The sequence below is a fragment of the Temnothorax curvispinosus genome, unplaced genomic scaffold, assembly GCF_003070985.1.
Source record: "Temnothorax curvispinosus isolate PA1 unplaced genomic scaffold, ASM307098v1 QBEX01002996.1, whole genome shotgun sequence".
In the NCBI taxonomy this organism is placed as follows: domain Eukaryota; kingdom Metazoa; phylum Arthropoda; class Insecta; order Hymenoptera; family Formicidae; genus Temnothorax; species Temnothorax curvispinosus.
The window spans coordinates 869,405-894,156 of record NW_020212776.1 but is presented as its reverse complement, the minus strand read 5'-3'; the positions used below and the strand labels follow the sequence as shown (position 1 = coordinate 894,156).

Genomic DNA, 24,752 nt, shown 5'->3' with positions numbered 1-24,752 from the left:
TGTGTGTGTGTGTGTGTGTGTGTGTGTGTGTGTGTGTGTGTGTGTGTCATAGTTTAATAGAAACTGTGGTTTGCAGTATAACATAACTAGTAACACAATGCCATTAGTTTTGTTATAATTAACTGCGGAAATTATATATCACATTCGGTATACATTTCATTAATCTCATCCACCGACACGTGAGCAATAAAGCTTAGCTTTCGACCGATTATTAGAATTCCTCACTTGGTTTACGGCGTGCATAATTTACGTTTATTCATTGACATTCTGCTTCGGAGCTTAACCATCCCTGCCTCCCATCGTCGTGGAGAGCTTGACGGACCGTGAAGCATAATTGTCGATCCACTTTGCACCACTGATCGTATCGACGTGGCATCGTCACTCGAACGTTTGTCATCCAATCCTATTTATTTTACAGCGACGAGATTTATTTAATTTTAGAAACTCTCTTGCCTCTCTCGAAACAGAAATATCTCGAATCTCGGATAGAAATCCACGAATGCCATAACTTCGTCGTGATCTAAATTCGAAATTTAACGCGGGAGATAACTATTTAGAAATCACAGATGCATTTCCAGCGACAAGACTTTCTTTCTCTTATCGCATCAGTGATTACGCCGGCGCGGTATAGTTAGGATAGGCACAATCAAAGTTCGCGCAAGCAGGGTAACTTAAAAGACAATTGTATCAGTCGCATGTAAACTTTTAATTCTAGTCAAAAGGTAGGACACTACTTGTAACGGTGCGCTTGTGAGCAAACAATAATTGCTTAGATAATTCCCGGAGAAAAAGGATTATGGTCCCGAGTGGCGCGTATTCTCAGAAATTAGAGATACGCCGCTGCACATTACAATTATTGTATCTTCTTCTATTTGTATATACGTTCCGTCTTCGCGAGAGATTTTCCTCCTTAATTTTCTACTTTTCTCGCAGTACTCTAAAAGCGTTTTACATAAAAAAATGTTGTAGTTTAACTTGGAATCAACCATCGAACTGCTTGGGAAAGACACTTAACTTTTAACTGTGTATCATTCTGCTTTTCGTTGATAATTTACTTGCCGAATTCCGGGAACTTCGAACGTACACCTGCGCCCATATCTCGTTAGACATTTTCAAAGGCTAAAGTTCTACTGCAAGCGATGCGATCCCTAAAAATTTCTTAATTGGCGGAGTTGTCACGTTCTTTGTATAGAAGATAAATATTTACTCGGCTGTATATACGTATAGAACGTCGGGATACTCGGTTTTCTCGGTTTCAAATGAACGAATTTTGGTTTCGACGTTAAACCGCAAGAATGTTGCACGGGTGTTACAGAGATTTCCATTTCATTTTTTATTTACGACGTGGCCGCGCGCGTCACGCTGAAATAATGTGCAATTAACTGCATGCCTGCGTATTCGTTTACACGCAATTATGCCTCCGACGATCAGCGATGCGTAATACGCGTGCTTGCGCTTCCCCCACCGCGCCATTGTAATCCGAAATGAAAGCCCGGGTTGCATGAGGCAGGTATGCCCATTTTTTTTTTCGATAAGTCAATTATCCACTAATAATAGCCTATTGATTGAGCCGGACATGACTAAGTAACGAACGTGAATGGAAAAGAGAATAAAATTGATGTATCGGGACAGATTGCGAAACGATGTACAAAGGTGAAAAGAAAATCTTTGTCATACGCTCTTTCCTCACCCTCGTTATCAATGTAAAACCAAAATATTAGGGTGTATCCATGGAATTGCTAGCATATAGGTGGAATAAATACAATCGAGTACGCAAATTGAACGCTTACACGCTTAAGGTTCGCAAATTGAAGAGCAACATTTTGCGCAAATACATGTGGAAGGCCCGGTGATTTTTTTACAAGAAAGATATGCGATTCCGTGGATCGGTGAAGTGGTAACTATCAGCATTATGTCAGACAGACCGAGAATATCTCCTGTGAGAACGATCGCGTGACTGCGCTACATATCTGAATCGAGACTCGGGAACTGGTGAGCCGCGCTCTTCACGCGAGTATCCTTCTGCATCAGGTTTTTGTACAGGAGCAAGAGAGAGAGAGATATATTCCAAGAGAAATATCCCATTTCGGGCACACGCGAAATAAGATAGTCGTCTGCCGCGCATTATAGCGTTAACCGCGGGATCATTACTGCGAATGCGTCGATTACGGGGTTCAAAGCGAGGGTGGCTCAGTCGACACTTGCCTGCGGTGGCGTCAAATGTCCGCTATTCGATATAGCGGATAGAATGCTCTTTCGTTCCCCCGCCATCCCCCTCCTGTAGAAATATTTAATTAGCCGTAATTAAAGCGGCAAAGTGAATTAACGCGTGCACATAGCTTTTGACATACAGATATACGTTTGGCAGCCGTCCGACGTCACTTTGCTGAGTGTGTCAAATGTTTATTTAAATCAACGTACGGATTTAAAGACGGCTTTTCGTGCCGAGAAGTTTCCTTCGCGAGTAATTACATTGAAGAGACGTCGAAGCGAAACTCGAATTCATCGCGTTTCAAGATTTTCGAAGTTGGAAAAATCTCTTACGCGTACATATTCAACTGAATCGTCCCTGATCAGTTTTTATTTCAAAGCGGAAGTAGAAACATTGAATGCTAGTTCTGTTACACATGCTTTTATCTGAAAATGGCATGTGTAAATACGTACGTATTAAAATTGCACTATGTCTATATAACTCAATATTAAGATAAATTAGAGAATGCGAGCTTTTTCTATATTTTAAGATTTACGTTATTTATAAAAATAGTAAAACGTGTATTCGCGGCAAATAGTAAAAATCCTGTATTTGCGGTGATTACGCTCTGCTGGAAAAACATGAAAATACAGAGACGAGATTTATACATAATAATTAAATATAATTAAAGTCAGATAAAAAAGTAGATATAATGAGAAAAGAATATGTTTTTAAAATAACATGGGTTTTTATTGTTTTTTTTTTTTATTTATTACATTTATTTTATATTTAATTTTATATTTCTTATTTATTTCTCATTTTTAATTTGCCCCTTTAATTATTCCACTTTAAGATAAAGAGATATTTTTCCAGTTTCAAGAAACGATTTTTTTTCGGAAAATATGTAACATATTATACTTCGTCTTTCTCTACACATATATCGCGTTAATGCCTCGTAGAATTTTTGTTCGTTGCATTCCTTGCAAATAAACGAATTTTATGCTCGCGAACATGAGAAACGGTATCAGATCGCGAGATACGTACGAGAAATGTTCGAACATGGAATTTCTATTACGCACGTACACAGCGGATTTGGTCGAGTCAAATATACTATCCCAATATATGATATCTTAAAACTAACAATATTGAAGGTATCAACAATTTCGGCGTAACGACACATTTGCATGCGATGTTATTTGCATATGTATCTTTTAGACGCGACAACTCGTATACGCGTCGGCGATGTTATCTGGACCACTTCACGAGGTACACGTGCACAAAGTTCCTTCGTAGAAATTCCATTTTCCGACACGTTTCGGCTACATGGGGACCGGCATACACACACATGTGCGTGCCGGGCGCTGAAGGCACGGCGCGCTGAAGCGGAAAGGATGGTGGGTCCGAGCATTGTCCCCCGGGGGCGAGTCTACGACTTTTGCGAGGGTGCCATACCCCGAGTGCCTTTATCGTGCGACGTTACGTTCCGCTCGCGCAGACGGGAAATTCCGGCCGAGTTCGTTGTCGTGCGACGAGACAAATAGGCAGAGACGCGGTGCAGATACGACCGGCGACCGGGGACACCGGCGCTAAATACCGTCTGCGCGGAGTCAATTGTGATAGGGTTTACCGATGTAAAGATAGTTCTCGATAGGTCATTCCCATACCGCGTCGCGATTTATGGCCGTAAATCGAACGAATTCGCGACGGTCGGACTTGCATTGTTAAGAGACTATATAGTTGTCGCGCGTCTTACTTAAACTTAGGTAACATTAGAAGTAGGTTCGGAGTTGTTGTCGTCGTCGTAATTTTGTTATAACTCTATATCCATTTGAACGGAATTATTATTTTATTTACTGCTGCCGTTATGACTGCACTCACTCGAACTGTTTAACGCGTCGTCTCATACTTATATGCAATATATCGTCGGAGATAGTTTACGAGAGGCCTTTATATACGTGACATAAACTGGAGACGTGGATGCTTGGCCACTTTTGATGCTTGACTATACAATTCTCGGGGGGATCTATCGTCTTGGTCTTATATAAAATCGCACGAAGAATTTTCCAGGCGTCGAAATCCCTCGCCAGTACGACGTTCTTCATCCGTAAAATCAATTGTTATATTTTCCGTTCTAATTTCATTAAATTAAAAATTGAACCGAGTAAAATCTGACATGTGTATATGTTACCGTTAGAACTCGAATTCCGTCAATGCCCGATTTAACTAGTCAAAACTAGTTTTATCAAAAGCTTTTCGTCAATACTAGTATTAACTGGTTAATTCCAGAAATAATCAAATATATTTGACAATACCGGTATTCCCTAAAAAATTTTCAGTTAATACCCGTTCTGACGAGTTAAAATCAGTTTTAACGGAGCACACTTACCGTTAAAACACATTTTTCAGTAAAACTAGTTGTAACTATTAGGGAAAAGTAATAATGAACTTCTGTTTTAACAAAGCGGGTGGATATTTTATCATATGTGGATATTTTGTCATATTTTAACAAATCGATTTTTCAGTCAGATCTAGTTTTCACTGACAGTTCATTGTTATTTCTAGAATTGACCAGTTAATACTTAGTATTGACGAAAGGCCTTTGATAAAACTAGTTTTGACTTATTAGTTAAATCGGGTATTGACAGAATTCGAGTTCTAACGGTAACATATACACGGCGGAGAAGAGCAACCTCACAGATTCGCATTAATTTTAATCAAGAGGCTGCGCTTTTTATCACACAGCGATATGTAAAACCACCCTGAGTAATTTATTTGCTTAGAGCCACTCGGAACTTCTCTGTGTGGTTCAACTTCTTTAATTAACGATGCTGTTTAGGATACTTTTAACAGCAGCGCGCGCAATTCCCGGACGGGCAAAGACGTCTTCTCGGCGAAAAGCGTTGGCGACTAACTCTATTAAGTAGAACATCTCGGTCGTTACGGTATATGTTCTCTTGGTCTGATTGACGCTCTGAAAACGCACGGCGATGAAAACTTTGGTTGAGAGTTGGTGCATGCGCGAACTCACACTTTCTTAATCATTAACAATCCACGCGGCGCGTACTTTACCACGTGAATTCGATTCTCGCCCGAGAAACACGGTGAGCGGCGCAAAGTATGGAAATGAGGACACGCTTGGAAAATGTCCCGCGGCGAAACGCGCGCATAAATCATAAGCTTAGGAGACACGAGGGCACGACACACGGGAGCGAGCCTGTCGGGACTACATTAGGAATTGTGTCGCACAAAGGTGACGCGTAAAGACGACTTAATGGGAAATTGAGCGGGATTTTCTTGTTATTCGATCACATTCCGGTATAACGGTAACCCTCTTCCAGTATCGCCCGGTGCTATCCGAGTTGCATCAAGATATCTGGTGGTCGTCAGTGTGAATTCAATAGCTCTAACACATTCGATCGTACCGTGGGATATAGCTCGCATAACGTTTGTGCTCCCCGCGAGTCGTTTAACCAAATACGGATGTGTAGCGCTACTTTTATGTTTCTTAAAATTATCTCGAGCAAAAGCGATAAAGATATGCTGCACTCTCTCTCTCAACGAGCGTGCACTTAAAGTATATTTCATGAAGCTTGTATTTTAGGGTACACTTTCGGCTCCATTTTTACACGCTGCTATATATCGCTTTATATCCGGACTGTTTTGAAACAATGGCAGCTTATTAGTTAAATGGACAGCAGTAATATTTTGCTGCTCAGTAAAAAAAATGTAATGAAAGCTGTAACTTTTTTTTGCAAAAAAAATTTATATATATTTTATACGCCCGGGGTAATGTAATATAAGCTCGCGCCAATTACGCTTTCCGTATCGTTTCCGCTCTATAAAGAGTTAATTAAATATTCCACATGTTTTATAAAAATAGTAATAATATGAAATTTAGGGAGGTATAATGTTTGAATACTTAGCAAATGTCAGAATCCTCGGCCGCGTGCTTCGGCATAAATCTGCCCGAGTCACGCGTTCACGCAGGCAGATTTATGCGCGTTCTCTTTTATAAATGAATATCGGCTACATCAGTTTCGACACCGATGTATCGTATTGACACATATTGAAGCGTATCGACGTAGATGTAGGGCATATTGATTATTTTGCGCCGCGAGAAGTTTTTTTTATGAAAGCCACGAGAGCGGCTGTGAAGAAACCAGGCGAGGTATACATTTAAGAGAACCGTGAGTAAGCTGGCTGCGCAATCACATCGTATCCTTTGGCCGATCATCACTGTCGTTGGCAGCGTGCATTATGATCCATTATACCGTCACAAGACCCCATATACGGGCGAGGATGTGAGCCATTACTGAATCATTATCGTCCTTGCACGGTATTCTCGCAGGATTTTCGCGATGTTTCGCAGACGAGCGCTTTACTTCCAAGCGCGACATGACGACGCGATAAGAAACAAATTATTCTTCACGCTCAAAACATTCTTTATTGACGTAGCATGCATTTTTACAGAATATTTGTCTTAATTGAACACTGTTCTACAAGTTCAATTCAATAAAGATAATTTTTATTTAGACAAATCGAGGTAGCGAATGAAGATCGCGTTGGGATTCTTTTATGGGAAAATGTTTTTGTGAAATTGAATTGAAGTTACCCTCTCCGATGCTTGTTGTAATCAGCGAGTGATCTAATTGCTAGAACGGGAGACGTCGTCACAAAATATCGTGCGAGGAATATTTTACAGCCACTATTAATACGATCCATAATTTCATAATTCCATTTTAAGTGGCGCGAACAAAAGTACCGAGTGCGCTTGTCACTGACAAACTTACGTTTAACCGAGTCCACTTTCTCGTACTCTTATAAAAGTTTAATTGACCCAATTGATTAATATCGGACGGCAACTGCAACGGGCTGCGGAAGGTTCTGGACAAATCCTTCCCGCAGAGAGGCAAAATTTTAATGGTACTTTAATTACACATAAATTAGCGTCGTCTGATTGTACGAATAATATGATTTAATCACATAATTACATGAATATTCAAACCGCAGAATCAAGAGAAAATTCTTTTCGTAGTTAAATTGTTTGTCGCCATAACGGAGAATCTGAACGCAAGAATCTGACAACAGATTTATTAAAATATGTTAAGAAAGTTTACGGAATATATTACAATAAATTAATATTTTCTTAATTTATTTATCGGCGACTTTTTTAATACGTGATGAGAAAGTATAATCGATATCTCGTTATTAACATGATCAAACTGCATCTTCTACATTTCTATATTTTATCGGTGAACCACGTTTAGAACGCCAAGATTGTAAACGCATATTTAATTCTCTAAAGACATATTATATTTTGAGAAATATTGCAGCCGCAAATATTATCCGCGATTGCGTGTAGGTACGTGACGATTATTCCGTTAATTAAATTGCACGGTTCTCTCTCCTCAATCTAATATCATTAATGGAAAGTCCGATTTGCATAACGAATCGACGGCGTTTTGACAAAAACGAATGCCCGCGGATGACTCCGAGTTCGTTCCAGTTTAAAAGATAGAAGGGAACACGCAGCGAGCGCGACAGGATGGTTAACGCGATAAAAAACTTACTCAACGCGCTTTGACGTGAATGAGGTTCACCGTAATGATACTAGAAACGTGGCCACTAACTTGTTACAGTACGCCTTTAATCGATGCTACCATCCGTCGGAATCACGAGGCTACCTAATGCTTTTTTTCTTTACGTTCACGAGCCGACGTTGTCAATTTTATATAACAATGTAATATTACTCCACGTACGCATCGTACGAATTCGTTTTGGCAGTGAAAAATCCAAGCGTTTGCACGAACTCTTAAAAACAATTAATTCTACCTTCGAAGAAAGGAAAAATTAACATAATCGGGGTAGATTCATGCAAACTGTTTCGCTGCCGACCGCGAAAGCGGATTTCGCGTCGAAAAGTTTTCACGACGTTACCCTTTTTTTTTCTTTCTTCCTCTTCCACGTCTTAATGCACATTTCTTTCATGAATGCGTTAAGTGAACGGACTCGCATTTAGATCGACTTGATGCCTGGCTCGCATTCGGTGTCGCTCGGCTCGCGACGGCCACTCAAGAGACGTCCCCCGTCGTAATTTTATACGGAACCGCATTCATTACGTCTGAGACACAAAAGCGGGCAAAAGTTAGGAATTATAACTCCTCCTCTCCGTCTCATCCTCTCTCTCGCTCTCGCTCTGATCGTTGATGTTATTACAACGTTGAACATCATTCATAACTCGGATTCTACACAAGCCAAAGTCAATGATAACAGCAGGAGAGCGTTCACAGGAGAAGCGTTTTCCTGTGCACACACCGAGAACGACGTATTCCTGCAGGAATAGATCTATTCGCCGGCCGCGTACCTCCTGTTGCTCGATATTCTATAGATTGTGTAAAGAGCAAACAAAGGTGAGCGCGCGCTGAATAAATCGGTCATTCCCATATTGCACGGAGAACCGTGCAATCTTTTTATCACATGAATCACATATTATTTACTCTGACGTCGATACGAGAAATGTGAAAACCGTATTCGCGCGATAAGAGATACGAGATAAGAGATAAGAGAGTAAACGAGATCCACGTCCTCCGAAAATATCTTGCTCCCGCGTGACGTTGCAATAAAAAATTCCAAGGCTACTCGCGAACTCGACGAAACGAGGTATGGCTCAGGTACGCCCCGCGGTGCATCACGCTGCATTCGAATGCTTGCTTCCTGCTGCAGGCAGGTACCTTAAAGTCTTTGCTGAGTAAGCCCTCGTTTTACCGGGAATCATGAAAAGTGAGGACACAGGGGATATACAAAAGAGAGAGAGAGAGAGAGAGAGAGAGAGAGAGAGAGAGAGAGAGAGAGAGAAACGATGGAGGAGGAAGAGAGAAGAGGGAAGAATTGCAAGATACATCGCAACTAGGTGTCTCGTGGTATTTTAAACCGGAGGTGGGGAAGGTTGCCCGATCTCTCCTTCTCTCTGAAAGTTCCGTACCCCGCTCGCTCTCTGTCCCGTTCTCATCCCCGTTTTGGTCCCACTTTGCACTCCACTCGGCCTCCTTTGTCTCCGATATGAAACGCGTGGGCGATTTTCGTGCTATCCCGCACTTGGCGCATCCACGACTGGAACGTCGATCCGATTCGCGCGGAAGCTGATTTTAAGATTGTACACGAAAAAGCGGATTCCGACCGAATCCACTTTTTCGCGATTCAATATCTATAAATCAAAATCTACGTGACTTGATGATTATCAACGCATCGCGCGTATGAGAAAATAAAATATCCCTTTTAAGTGCATTGCAACAAATACACTGCAACGAACGGGCGAAACGATGTTGTCTCTGACAATTGCTCGCTTTTCGGTTCAGCGATCGTTGCACTCTGATTGCGATACATTTTTCTGCCAAAGGAAAAGTTTTATCGTTTATCGTTTGCGACACGCGATTTCGGGATACCCGAGTTTCTCTTCCATATGAAAATATTAAATTGCATTACGTAACGCAATTCCGCGATGTTGAATGCACGGAAAAAAACCACATTTGCAAAGGTGCCTGCGAAGCGAAGAACAAATATTTGTCGCGCAACAATGTGTCCCGTATTTTCGCAGTTGGACTATGCAATTTATTTCTCTAAACTAACAGATTAATGAGCGAAAAATATATGGCGTATAAGTCGTGCATTCATTATAATTATAATTTTAAGCGCACATCTTGAACTTGAATACATTTGTAACTATATTATGAACTTTACATATAATATACGTTAAAAATATGTCGCCAATGCATTGGAAATAAGATTGCAGTAAAAAATTGTTCAAGTAATAGCAAAAAAGTACTGAATGCTCGGTATGCGTGTTCCCTTAATCTTTCGCTTTTATATCTCCACAGTGTTCAGCCTTCGGCTGAATGCTGTTAAGGAATGAATAGTAGATCCTTTGTGCAACGGTTTATGAACTCGGGTAAGAATTATTATATCGCCTTTACCGTTTATCAGTCTTGCAATAAATTTCGATATACTTTGACCAGAAAACCGCGAGTCTCTCAGCGATCGACTAATATTTCAATAAAACTGGCTCAGGCGTGCTTTATTGCGCTTCTATGGGAGCTACATCTCTTTTACAAAATCGCCAATTTATTTATTCCATGCTAATAATACTGAATAATACCGCATTGATTTTATTTCCATTATTATTGCCGTTATTTAAATTATCAGATAATTGCAGTACATATGTGTGAATTTATAATTTCGCGGATCGTCGACGGAAGGAGGAAGTATCGAGGTATATGTTATGACAATATTTCATTTTCCAAGCCTACACAGAATGTCAGCTAGAATGTCGACAAGCGGTCGACGTGTGTTTTCTTTCAATCGATCTTTTATTCTTCACCATATAGCTATTCATAATACAGGCATTTGCTTTCCACATGAGGGTAGTTTGCTTTTTTTCCAGCACGATTATTTACATCTCATAGTATCAATTTATGCTTCAGTTTTTTAAAATTATTTTTTATTAGACGTATAAATCTATTTTCAATTATTAATAAGAATTAACAATAATCATTCATCTTTACTAATTACCAATAATTGCATCATCTATCACTACTGATTAACATTATAAACTTTCCGTATAATTCTGAAAATTCTAGAGATAATTTTTGTCCGCGATTTTTATTGATAATTAAACTAGATCTGCGAAACTGGGAAATTACTTTTTTTATGAATCAAATAGTACTATGATCTTTAAAACAGCGCAATGTTATGCCTAATGTAATCCTATCTCATAATAACTGGTACAATTCAGATCGGTTTGTGAATGTTACGGCGCACAATCATTAGGCTTATCGAAATCGCAATTATATTCAACGATGGCGTCGTGCACGAAATCGGTTGTAAACAGGCGGTTAACCGCACCGCTAACGAGTTCATCCTCAACGCGTTTGTCGTCCTCCCCGTTATGGTGATTAATCGGTTAATTCCTGGTAATTTCGCGTATCCACAATCGAAAACGACTACGATAAACCACCGTATGTTCCTCGAGCGTACGAACATTATCAGTTTTACCCATTTTTCTATTCCGCATAGTGCAGTCTCTATATTTTTTTAATACTCTTTTTATACAATTTATGAGATCATAGAATTTGTTTTGCAGAAAATTTTTAATTCGACATCATACGATCGCTCTTTCTCCCGAAAAAAATAATTGACTCGACTCCAGACTCTTTAAATATATTCTCCTTTTATTTTCGAAATTATGGAGGTAGGGAAGAAGGGAAGGACGAGGCGTATTCATAATTTCGACGAGAACGGCGTAGTAATTTTAGCGAGCTTTGTAAAACTTCATGGGAATTAGCCCTCGAATGGGCCGAGCAGGGAGCGAAACGAGAGCTTTGTGTGTGCCTTAACAGCAAGCTTAACAGGGTGCTTGACGACTGATGTAGTGGGTTGTGTCTTATCTAGATATCTTGAAAAATGCTGGTGAATTTTGCCCTGAGATTTCAGGGGCTATCCGCCGAGAGGGGACCACCTCGTGGCGCTTCTGTTAAACCGAAAACGCGCCCGAGAGGCAATTACTTATCCGCCGACGCGCCGATGCTTAAACTACCGCGCTGTTGGTACACGGGGGAAATCGAATCACGGCGAGATCGACTGTTTAGATCTGGCATTGAGTATCGCGCGATCGTTACAATCGGTATTACGCGGCATTACGTTAATCAGCCGATGTATTACAGTCAATTTGGGAGCGCCGGCTTCTCCATTGACGTCACTGCCGCTCGGAGAAAGCCGAGGAAAGATGCGAAATGATCGGGAAGCTGACCTACCAGGTCGCCTCTGTATCTTCGTCTCCGTTGAATAATTTCTTATTGTGTCAGTGATTGAATAGAGTCGATTCGGTGATCCGGAAGTCACTGCGATTCGGATTCGTTGAGCAGACAAATGTAAAAGGGACTGATAAAATTATCCGTGACAAAATACGTTGCCGCGCATAAATTACGCTCTTAGCTACACTTCGTTGGTCAATATCGTAACAGACCTTACCGAAGGCTATGTTAAACGTATCTTCTGGTATTTGCTGATCCGATTACAATCCTCAGTTTTCTGTCATCAGAATGATAAAACTCGTTTGTCGACGAGATACGTCATGATCCGCAAATTACAGAAACGCTATTACCCACTCTTTAACGTAACGGATCTTGTACTGAAAACAATTTTAACTCGCTATAACGCGTGCCGACTCCAACCCGATCTCGCGAGTTTCATCTCCGCGCGTCTATCATCGAGTAAGCCGAGTATCAATAACTCTCCAATGACTTCCCGCTCGTCCCCGTCGCGGCTTCGCGAGTATCAAAACGGAAGCCGACGCTTATCGGTGCGGTACGACGCCGCGCACCCTGTCTTGTAACGCGTACGGTCCCATTCTCCCGTTCCCGGTCCGCTATCTAAGCGGGTTGCAGGCCGCGATCGCTGATCGGCATGCAAATTTCCGCGCGGCGGGCGCGGAAATGAGCCGCGCCGGTGTCTTCTGCGCTTCGCGCCGCCTCATTCAATCAAAATGCGGGACAGCGTGATCGAGTACTCGGGCCTTATCGTACCTCCACCTGCCGCTCGTAAATCTCCTTTTTCCGCCGCGATTTTTCTGCACCTCCTCTTCCTTCTCCTTCTCCACCCTCCTCTCTTCTGCCTTCTCCACTACCTATATGCTGGCACTTCTTCTCCGGATGTTCTTCAACCGTTCCGCACGTTTTCTTTCCTGGCGGCTGGCGCGCTAATTGCCGCGGACGCCACGTGCGGAATCTCCGGTATGAAAATTTGCTCTGATTTTAACTCCGAAATCCGAACTGCGAAATCCGAACTCCGAACTGGATCCGAAAATCCAGATATCGAACGGTGGAACATCCGTGAAATGCAATATACGCATGCGGAGACTCGCGCGTTTTTTTAATTCTCTAACGAAGGAATTTTCCCAAAGTTACTGACAAGCGAAATAGTAAATGTACTACGTTTATGACATCTGTCTCTAATTAATTATTTTTGCATTAATTAATGATATCGGATGGAATCGAGAGACTTTAAAATCCATCGTTCACTTAAAATCTCACTTGCAGACGTTTCGTACACCACGAGATGTAAAGAAAATGGAATTTCTAATTAACGTATGTTACAGTTAATTAAATATGCAAGATATACTTCAAAAATAAACGTACCGAAAAAAGATGAAAAGAGTTCATATAGACATATAACAAAATTTATTTCGTTTCCTTCCGTTGCAGCAATTTTTGCATTACAATAACTCCTGAGTCATCATAACTGATTCCATTTAAATGTTTCCAAGCAACATTTCATCTCCTATGTATACAATTTTACTGATTATTTCGTAAACGCTGCTTGACTGTGTTTCACAAGTTATTCCAGCTCGTTCTCTTGAAAAAAAAAAGCATTATGTAAGAAAACTAGAAACCACTCCAACTCTGACGCGTGCTATTCTCAAGAGAATGAACTGAAATAACTCATAAAACGCTGTGGAGCATAGCGTTTACAAAATAGTCAACCAAGCCGTGCCTGATTTTTTTTTTGCGGACTGTCTTCAGCTGCAACGAAACATGTTAGCTGTACGGTAACATAATTAAAACGTATAAAAAGATTAGAATGGCGAATACAAAGCCTCTTACTCGCAGTACGTCTATTCGCAGTGGATTTAACGAATCATAATGTCCGCCTCAGTCTCGCGAGAGAGGTGATGAATGTACAACGTTAATTCGAGAAATCTCTTATTTGCCATGCATTATGCAGATGCTACATAACGTTACCATCGCGGAAATAGTTTTCGCCTCCGCCCGATCTGCAACAAATTACTGGGCGTATTTGGGTTTTTGGGTGGCGGGGGAGGATGAGAGGATGCTCTGCTGCAAAATCGCTCGTCATCGCGGTATACTAATGTGTGCGCTCATGATTTATTTAAAGAATAAATGATGCCAGATCCGTCGCTGATTTATGAGCGAGCGCGTCGGATCGCGTTAACAACATTAATCCTGATATACCTGATCGATCGGGCGAAAGTTTATTTTGAAGGACAGATGTTTAATCAAAACGAAGTACAATTCTAAATTGCGCAAAACTGCGGAGCTTTGGGCTGGAGCTGTGCCAGTCGCTGGAATGAAAAGTGTGTTACCGCTTAATTATCATAAATTTAGATGCGATCTAGATTCAAGTGGCTTAAACTGGAGACCAAATAAAAATCGTCAATTTCTTTCAGTTTCCAATCGTCATATCTCCAATTTTAATCCTCGGAGCTCTATCGCCGGAGCGCCAGTTCGTTTTATAAAAGAATGTCGGCGCTCACAACGAAAATCTGAAAAGATCAGATTCATTATGAATCAGTGGAATTTAACGGATCCCGCCAAACGCTATTCGCGTCTTTTTATCATACTCGAGTCGGTCATACTCAAGTGCTCACACGTTTTACCAGTCTCATCGATCCTCGATACGTCAATCCTCGGCTTGCGTCGGTGTTTACCCGTCCGTACCGTACGTCGCATTTCCAATTCGGCATCCGACAGAGAATCAATCCGATCACGTATGTTTATGCAACGTGGTGCCAACGTCAGCACCCCGCGATCGGACTTTCGAGTTGGACCGCCCCTCGTCGTTCTCTCTTCCTTTCCCTTCGTTTCGCTACTTTTAGCGGGACGTGAGTGGCACACGACACGAGTGCAACGAGGGGCAGGGGGTTGGTCGACGATAATGGTCGTGGTCTCAGCCGTTGCGCAACGACAAGATGCGGTATCTACTCCTGCGCGGCTTGCCTCACCTATCCCACGGCTTGACAAGAATCAACCGAAGCAATTAGTGTCGTCGTCGACGTTAACGAAGTTTTCCTTCGGGCGGCGAAGTATTCGGAAGGGAATTAAGGGCGAGGGACAAGATGCACTCTGATGCATTCACGCGCATCCCTTTTCTTCTCGATCTCCTTTCTCGAATCGATCGCGGACTAAATTTTGATCTGAGAACGATGTGTTCGGAGTAAATTCAAGCGATGTGTCTGAATAAATTTTAGACTGTGGGAAACAACAGGGCCGATTGATTTGCTAAACTGATTATGAATCAGCCAAACGAGTCCCGCGAAGATAAATTACCATTCAGATATCGGAATTGAATATTAAGAGTTTCCATTTTCTGCCGACGCAACGTCATTTCGAGAGACAACTATGATAATACGATGTTCTCTTTTCTGTGAACAAAATAAAAGCACGTTTAAATTAGCGCGATAACCGTGTAGGCTGTAGGCGAACGCGCGTATTATTATTGCAATCAAACCATGTAAAACGATTGCTTCCGCATCGATGGCACGATCGCGCGCCGCACGTGTTCGTGCCGACTTTGATGCAGTGTTATTATTGTTAATCAATAAGAATAGAGAATATGAATTCAATAATAACGCATAATTGAGATTTATTGGAATGCGTGAATGCGAACGCGCTCGTTTATTGAATTATTTTAACTCAATGCATACACGGCGCGGCGTATCGGAAAACGCGGCTCACATCGTGATTACAAGCGCAGGTGTGCCAAACATTTTTGCGGACGAAAGCACCCACATATTTGATATATATCACTCGAAAGGTGTCCCAGTTTATGGAGGTAATTTAATAAGAGAGAGAAAGATGTGTGTCTATGTGTGTCTTTGCTTGTGTGTGTGTGTGTGCAGCTACGATCCTTTCGGCACTCGGAGAATTCTCGGAAAATGCTCGAAAAGTCACGGAACAAAAATGCACATCGGCTCGTCGGCCAACCGGGTATATATTCGTGAAATCAGAAAAATGCGACTAGATTATTCTCCCGTTTCTCCCTCAGTAAAAATACGTGTCATTTATCTGACGTTACTCGCGCGCATCCTTGCATTCAAGAAATCTTTAAGTCCTTTAAATAAGAGAATTTCGCTGGAATCATATCGTCGCTTTTGGGACGCAATGCATAATGCATAATGCCCCAGAAAATATCTAATGTAATTTATATTGGTGAACATTTCTGCTTTTCCCCCCCGTCGTGTCTTTTCACGTTGTACACTTACTTAAACAAAATTTTAATCGCAAACAGGAACTTGCGCAAACTTGCTGAGATTCCTCGTTTCGCGAGAGTAAATAAAAAAAAAAGGGAAACAAATTTTTCAGTTAATTTTACAAGCAGGCGTTTATAACGTAATTTCTTTCCACGTTTAATCGTTGCCAGGGAGTATAACGTGAAAATTAAAAACTTGTAGAAAGACGATAGCATTTATCCAGCTCTTACAGTGACAAGAAATTGACGTGGCCCTGCGTGGCACTTGTTAATTAATTTCTTATTCTCAATCACCCCCGCGATATTTTATGCCTGACTTTCACTGTAAATTTATTCTGATGAACTTGTCGAGGACATAATAAACGCAATTGTGAAAATCTAACGATCTAACTGAACAAGAACGAAATATTCGGAATTTTCTATCATACAGTTGCATGGGAAGTCCTATACAAAAGATAAATGTAAATTTTATATTCCGTTTAACCCGCCGATTAAAAGTGGTCAAAATTTACAGCCGTTTTGTACGACCATACTTCTTCGTAATAACCTTCATTAAGGTAACCGACTCACCGGCTGTCAGCAACGATTGCGACGATGATGAAGCGAAAATCATTACTTCGCAGGAGAAAGCGCGAAGTGCGATCGACTGTGATACATTCGTTCATCGATAACCGATACCGTTTTGTCCGTGACATATCATACTCGAGTGGACGAATGTGCGGAATGTGTACCAGCCGCAGGTTTACGATTCGCACCTGTTTCGTCAAAAGCGACAATATTAATATCGTTTGGATTAACCATCTTAACATGCAACGTGTTTAATTTCGCGTACTCTCACCGACTTTCCAGAAACTTGCAAATGAATTTCTTTGCATATATATTTACAGTATGCATTTATGCAATTTTATACATTACTTTTATGCACGCGCATCCGTAAATAAATCATAATTTTAAAGCGGAATTCTCGATCTGATATTTATACGATATTAAAATAAATGCTAGAAAAATATTATAGCAGGTTGCGAGACGAAGCGTCGTCTACTCGAAAGATTCGTGTAATTTCCCCATTAGCGTCGCTTTTTTTTTAAAGCGCGATAGACGGATACAGTATAGTCCTTAATCTGTCGAAAGACCATGCGACACAATGCCCTCATAAAAGCGTACATTTTGACACGGGCAGCGGCCGCATAATCTTGGCTAAGCGCCAATACACGCTATTAAAACAGCCATTAAAAATCTGCATCATAATTCCTTGCATGCACGCGGGGATAAACAACATTGTCAAGCTAATTAATGTCGGGGGCACGATAGCAGAAGGAAATTAACTTTGCCTTTGTTATTCGCAATCTAATGAAGCAACTTAACTGCAAAATATACCGTTAAAAAGATCCATGATGAGCGAATTATTGCAAAACATGCGCAAATGATATTCTTTTTATTATCTATCCTGCTCTCTCGCAAAAATACTGAACTTGTTCTCCGGCGATCCGGGGTTTTCGCCTAACGCAAACAGTTACCCGTTTCTCTCCGTGGGACAAATAAGTGCCCGGTATCCTACCATTGCAGTTACAAAGGTCGTAATGAAATGTAATTTAAATTGGCGGAAAGGAAGGAATTGAGGGTGGGAGGAAGGAATCCAGGCTGCCGAGCGACACGAAAGTGTCGATGTCGATCGGCGAAACGTGACGGCGCTTTAACGAGGATTCAATTTTGTCAGCGCCTGGCCGTGTCGCGCCCGGAGAAACGCGAAAAGGAGTCGGGAACTTCCAGGGAAGTTTCTTCTCCGCCACCGAGCACCGTGCTTTTATTACCGGACGTCCGGAGAAACTTTCTCTCTCGTGCGGTTTCGACACCGAAACTTTCGCCCGCGGTGCATAACCACTTTAATCCATCCCCGCGGTCGACAATATTCCCCTCCCTCCCTCTCTCTCGTCTAGGAACTAGGAACCCCTCGGAATTTGATCAAGCAGGTAGCGCACAGCGTTCGCTGCGCGCTCGAATTTGATTCGCTTCGTCGAACCGTCGCGTTGCCGTCGGAAGTTTCTCACTTCCACCTCGTGACTCCGCTGGTAGTTAAGGGAAGACAATCACACGTCTGTCTCGGTACGTCGCTCCAATCCCGTTCTCCATCCAGAAGAACCTAAATGCATTTTGACCCTAGGAGCGACTTCCCGGGAATGCAAATATGTTTCCCGGTGATACCGCGCCGTCTACGCGAGTTCGTGTTGCGAGCGACGTGTTTCGCTCGGCCGGGGGTTGGCTTCGCCGAGACCCGCCGGAAGCGTTGGGAGGAGATAAGGCGGGAAATAAGACGGGCGCGTCTCAAGTTCGCTATTTACCTCCCAATTTGTCGCGCGTGCTCGTCCTCAATTATAAACTCCGAGAACAGTCTTAATTCCGTTTCATTCTCTCTCCCTCGGCGCGAATCTTATCGACAATTCTGGTTACGCAAACAGTCGCGTCCGAGCGATGTAATTTTCGAGAGGGAGGTTTTCCCCCTCGTCTCATCGGGTCGTGAGTCCGAGTTGTATAATTTAACGCGCAAACTTTATCGCTTTGACGTCCCAACAACGATATTCATCGTCGACTAAAGCTCATACTGCGAGCTTTCGGTACCTATGCTGCCGCTTTCGCGTGAGATTGAAGCGATTCTTACTCGGGTCGCGAACTAGTATTGCAATTCCGACGAGGCGATTTAGTGGCTCGTAGTTTCGCGGACGGTTATTGTCGAATCCCACCGCTCCTTCTTCTCCTTCCCCGGGGACAGGAGAATAAAACGGGAAATGACGTCTGTGCATTTCACCCGTTTTTTTTTCACCTGTCACATCGAGCCATCAAGTGACACCGCGCGCTTGCGATGCTCCCTCTCATTTAAATGATGGATACGCGGGAGCTATTACATTCTTTCGGGGGCGCGGTTAATCGCTCGTCAATGTCTCGCGAACTTTCGCGATAATGAAGCACGGCCTCTCCATCCAAATCGACTTTCGTTCTTATCGCGGGATGAGCGCAGCTCGGTTTGATGGATCGCGGGACCTCGCAGAGATCTGAAATGACGAGGATACGAGCCGCACGACAAGCTCGGCTCATTAATAGATCTCTCTTTCTCCCCTCTTCTTCTTTACGTCTTTTCGCTTTATTGAAATATATATAAATGTAAAAAAATTTTCTCCGACGCAGCATTAGTTTTTGAAATTAAAATCGCGTCTCTCCCGTATATTGACGCGCTTTATGTGCGAGTAAATTTTAATCATTGATAAAGCCCGACGCTGAAACGACGGAATGAGCTCGTCGTCAAATTGCACGATACTGCCGCATATGTGTTACTGCCTTAGAAGTTCCACGTTTCGTGCCTAACAGCATCTGACACGGGTGGATTAAATATTAAAGTGGCTTTACTTTGAGCGATTCGTCTGTCGCTCAACGACACATTTATAAGTTAACGGTTATAGCAGTCGATCCTAAAAGTCTTGTAAAGAGAAAAAACTGAAAGGTTATAAATAAATGAGCCTTTTAAAGCACCTCTCCGAAAGGTATCCTCGAAACGTAACGTCTTTTTTCTTTTGGAGCTTCGGAACTGCGCAAAGTTCTATATCAAGATTGTCAAATGTTGATGTAAGGTAATGTATTGTTTGGTGATGAAATGAGATGTTTGCTGAAGAAACAAAGATTTAGAAAAGCTAGCTCGAAAAATCACGTGCGCTTGGTAGAAATTGAAGAGCACTTTTGCAAAAGAAAATCCCTCATGTGCTTCCAATACTCTCTGAAATGTGGGCCACTTACTTAGAAGTCAAATTGATCAACTTCACTTTTTGTAAATTTTTTAATTTTAAAATACTAGAGTATGATCAGTTTATAACTTTATCAGTTATATTTTTCTATTTTTTACTTTATGATAAAATTGATCAATTTGCTTCTAAGAGTATAGTCAAATTTATGAGAATATTCCTTTTCTAAATTGAAACCCTTTTAGGACTCGACATTTCGCGTGTATCTAATTTCGAGCGCGTTTTATCGCGTTTGTTCGGAGCACGAAAAGAGAGAGAGTGCGTAATAAATAAATAAATAATTCGTATTGAGCGATAAAACTTTTTCCCGGGACGAGTGGGAGATTCAGGCCGCGATTACTTTCAGACGAGACAGAGCAGCGGCGCGGTGGGAAACGGCGCGGAGGAACGAGAAGGCACCAGCCCTCTGGACTGCACCCCACGGACGTCGATGACGATGGCCATGACAACGTCGGCGCTGCCGATGCAACCGATCTACGTTTCTGCGGGATCGTGCTCCGTCGCCGACGTCCCGAATCTGCAACGTCGGCGACTACGACAGCAGGAACCGCAAGAATTATCTCTAACCCGGCCGACGGACACGGCCGCCTCCTCGTCGTCCATCCGCGACGAGCCCGTCGTCAGAACCCCGCTCTCCGCGAACGTCCTGCTGTCCCTGCCGGCTTCGCCGAAACGATCGTCGGCGAGTCACTCTTCGTCCAACAAGACGCCCATATCGAAGTCGCAGATGAAAGGTGAGTCGAGATTTAAAATGTCTCTTTCCAGTTCGATTGCATCATTAGAGCCAAACTAGACAGGGAGCGACAGAAGAAGGGAGAAAAGAGGAAATAAAGGTATAATGCCAAAAATTTGCTTTTTTCTCTCTTTCTTTCTTTTTAACGCCGAATGGCGATATCCAAATGGCGCGCCATGAATCTCGTCTGGACTTTAGGCAATTTCATTTGTCGTGTGGCAAGTTTTTTGGCTGATTGACAGAGAGAACAAGTTTTTCGAGGGTTCGGGAAATTCTCCGTCTGATGGCCAATCGACACGCGCCGGAAAAACTTGTCGCGCGACACGTGAAATATCAGACTTATCCGTCACGTATTCGTCCTTTATTCGTTCTGAAAGGGGCAGGTAACTTTTCTCGCATAATTAATCCTATCCACAAGGACTATCTATTCCATCTCACTATCCTATCACAATGCTAAACATTTAATATCGAAAATCTATCTACTTTATGATATAAGATCCCTCAATATTTTCTCAAAAATTGAAGTTTTCAAACTCGAGAAGAAGCGCTCTTCAAAATCGTCTTTCGAACGAATACTCGTGCGACTATACGGCAGGGAAATATAAATGTAATAGATTAATAATTAAAATTAATAACCAAAAATAACATGGTTTAAAATAACAATTTCGTTTACAAGCGATGTGCGAGCAAAATTTCCTCTCATATTTATCAACTCGTATTATATTATGATATCAGGTTTCGCATGGCAAAATGTAAATTTGTACTCTTTTGATCGTCGCGTCAGATGCTGGATGATGGAGATACTCACGGCGCCGGATTCAATTTGGCACGCTTGGTAAACGGAATATCTCGCCTGTTCGGTGTCATCGCTTCGTTAATCCCGATAAAACTACGCTCGGCTATGCCGCGGCGTATGTGACTTCATTCAACATTGCGCGACCATTATTTTTCCCCGCCGTTATCGCCGTCGTACACGACGAGTGCACGTTCGAGAATCGGATATCAGGCCAATTGATCGGTCAGATCTGCACACGAGATAAATAATTTCACGTTTTACGTACATGGTGTCATGCAGATGTCGAATGTTTTTTTCGCGTTTTTTTTTTAATTTTCACACGTCGTCCATCATGCATGCGACTTGTTTTTCTTTATGCCTTTATAAACATCGCTATTGAACATTACATTCCACTCGCGTCAGAGTGGATGAATAGCGATTTCTTCAATCGACGTCAAACAAATTGCATTGTAATGCCTGTAATAACGTTTCACATTTTGTGGTACTCATCGCTTTTTTTTTGCATTTAATTATTCGTACTAAGCCGCCCGTAAATGTATTCTGTGGCAGGTCCACAAAATCAATCTGGAAAACCATTTAATCAAAGAATCAATGCTTTCAATTTCTTTTTAAAAGAACCCAACGCGAAAATATGCGAATAGATGGACGATTTTCTCTTCCATTTCAAATATCTTTTTTTCCATTTCGTGGCAAGAGTTTTGTGCGAGATGACATTAATTCAAACGTATTTATCGACGAAACTGAATAACCAATCTCCTGGTAATTTTTATTACAATGTCGTTACGAGCTCTGAACAAAGTTCTTTCTTTCAAAGCTACAATGCTGTTAATGAAGGAACTCGTCAATATTTTTAATACAACTTATAAGACGGGCGCTTATCAGTTATGCCTTAAATATATTTTAGTTTTCACGAAACTCATCTAACTATAGACGAGCTGTTTGTTCAACTTTGTTTTAAATGGCGTAACTTTATATACGGCGCGATCGATTATCCCTCAGTTTCATCACATTAAAGATATTCCACGAAACTTCATTGAAAGCACGATCTCACGATTCATAAAGATAAAATTTATGTATATTAAATTTCATTCTTCAGTCTATTTTGAAAAACCCGTATTTTTCTTCTTTCCACTGATTTTCTTCTTTTAAGACCTGTTCGTGGAAAAATGTCTAAGAAAATCACGTGTCTTCGTATACTTCGCCGATACGTACTTTGGCGAGCGTAATTTCTTCCGGAGAACTGTTACGTCTTTATCGCGTTCGTAAAACGGTCTCTCTTAAAGCAATTATCGTGTCACTACACTATTATCCGCTTTACCAATTGGCACTGTAAATAGAACTGTAGATAAATAGATAAATGAAGAGAGGAAATAAAAGAGAGAGAAAGAAATACCACCATTAAGGGTTATATATAAAGTGAATTATACAAGTATAAAATTAATTAAAGATTTTTCCCTCTCTTGCACTAATCTTTACCTCAAGTTATAATAAACATCTGCAATTCAAGACAATTCTACAATTATTTTTGTAGTTTGTTTCAATATTTCTCAAAAATGCTATTTAAAATTACTTAATCAATGCAATCTGTAGTATCGAAATATTTATACCAGAGTTAATTAGTTAAATCTTAAGATCATAAACAAAGTCGACTAAGTACAGTAATGAAACGATTCTGAGACCGGCATTTTTTTCGTTCTTGTTGAGGAGCTTGTTTTAAAAAAAATGTGATACGATTCAATAGATAGATCGTGAGACTATATAATATTCGTGAAATCATTTATGTAATCGTGATTCAGTATTTGAGAAACTCACAATTGTCAGATGAGACTCGTCTTGAGACACAGTCTTAAATTTCTTTTTTGTGCGGTTTATTAACAATCAAAATTCTTGGAAAGAAGCCACAGTAGCGTAGTAAATTGGGAGGATTTCGATATGAACTACCAGTTGGCGACAGCTTTTTTCGAAGCTTCTGCGGAGACTGAAATGGAAAGAAAGAAGCAGAAATGACGAGAGCGGTACCATCCCTGACGAGGCGGAAGTCCGTAGATAAAGAAGAAGGATCGTTCTCCACATCCCGTTTCGAATCCTAGCCTCGGTTGATTCCTGCGCCAAATGCGCGATCGCTGAAATCGCGCAATTCAAGACAATACGTAACTGTATTTCGTGCGACGCGCATCTGAGGCCAAGATTCGAGTAACGGCTATAAATAAGGACGTAAGACGCGATCACGTCGATTACATCGCGACTCCGTAGTTTCCGTTCGCGAACGGGCAATTGTGCGTGGATACGCGCGCGTATAGTGCATCGCCAGAACCAACGGCGCGGGAAACGAGGCCATTAAATGATCGAGTCAAGCACCGTCGAGCCGAATCCGTACCGGCTTGTACACGTATCTCGTCAAATTCGCTCCGGGAATTCGACCACTAGCTACCCTCAGTCAGTTAACCGACTCCGTCGGTGACTCTGAAAGGGCAATTCCGGAGAGGACGCTTGACGTTAGTGGTCGGTCGGGATACTTAAGTGAAGTGAAAAATTCAAAGCGCATAATGCCCAATTTAATTATCGTAGAAGTAGCAGATTAGAGAAGAATTACTTAAAAATTGTAAATGAGAACAATATGACGGAACATTTTACGCGCGACCGTACGATTTTCTTCGGGGACCGAGGAAGGTCGAAGTTGATATTAGTTATTTCCAGTGAAGAAAAGCAAAACGTATATTGGAGTTGCTCGCGCTGATTTTTTTTTCCTTTTCCCCAGAATTCAGGGAGGCCTTCAGGCTGTTTGACAAGGACGGCGATGGAACTATCACGAAAGAAGAACTCGGCAGGGTTATGCGTTCCTTGGGACAATTTGCGAGAGCGGAGGAGCTGAGAACGATGCTGCAGGAAATCGACATTGACGGTGAGCGGCAGCTCTATTATCCATCTTAGATTACTTATTAAAGTTGCAAAGAGTTTTGGACGGCAATGTTTTTCCGTTGTATTTGACGCTTGAAAAGATCATATTATCTATTATCAAATGAATATATTATTATTAATAATTACGGTCGAATTTGTTCAAACCAGGGAAGGAGGTAGGCTGATATGCAATCCATATTTATTATTTCGAATAGCTCGGTGGAAATCAAAATATTGCAATTTACCAATACGCAATATAGTGTTTATTTTGAATTTAGCGTTTGTCATCGGATTTATCCAATTAAT

General features: G+C 41.6%; 1 protein-coding gene across 2 annotated transcripts in view; it reads left to right on the top strand.

Annotated features, from left to right (window-relative positions):
- Positions 1 to 24,752, top strand: part of LOC112452166 (calmodulin-like) — a 55,043-nt gene that overhangs the window by 1,556 nt on the left and 28,735 nt on the right. For both annotated transcript variants that reach the window (XM_025012255.1, XM_025012253.1), the window contains exons 2-3: positions 20,366 to 20,753; positions 24,307 to 24,450. In XM_025012255.1, coding sequence (XP_024868023.1) covers positions 20,366 to 20,753; positions 24,307 to 24,450 — 532 coding nt within the window. The remainder of the gene's footprint in view (positions 1 to 20,365; positions 20,754 to 24,306; positions 24,451 to 24,752) is intronic.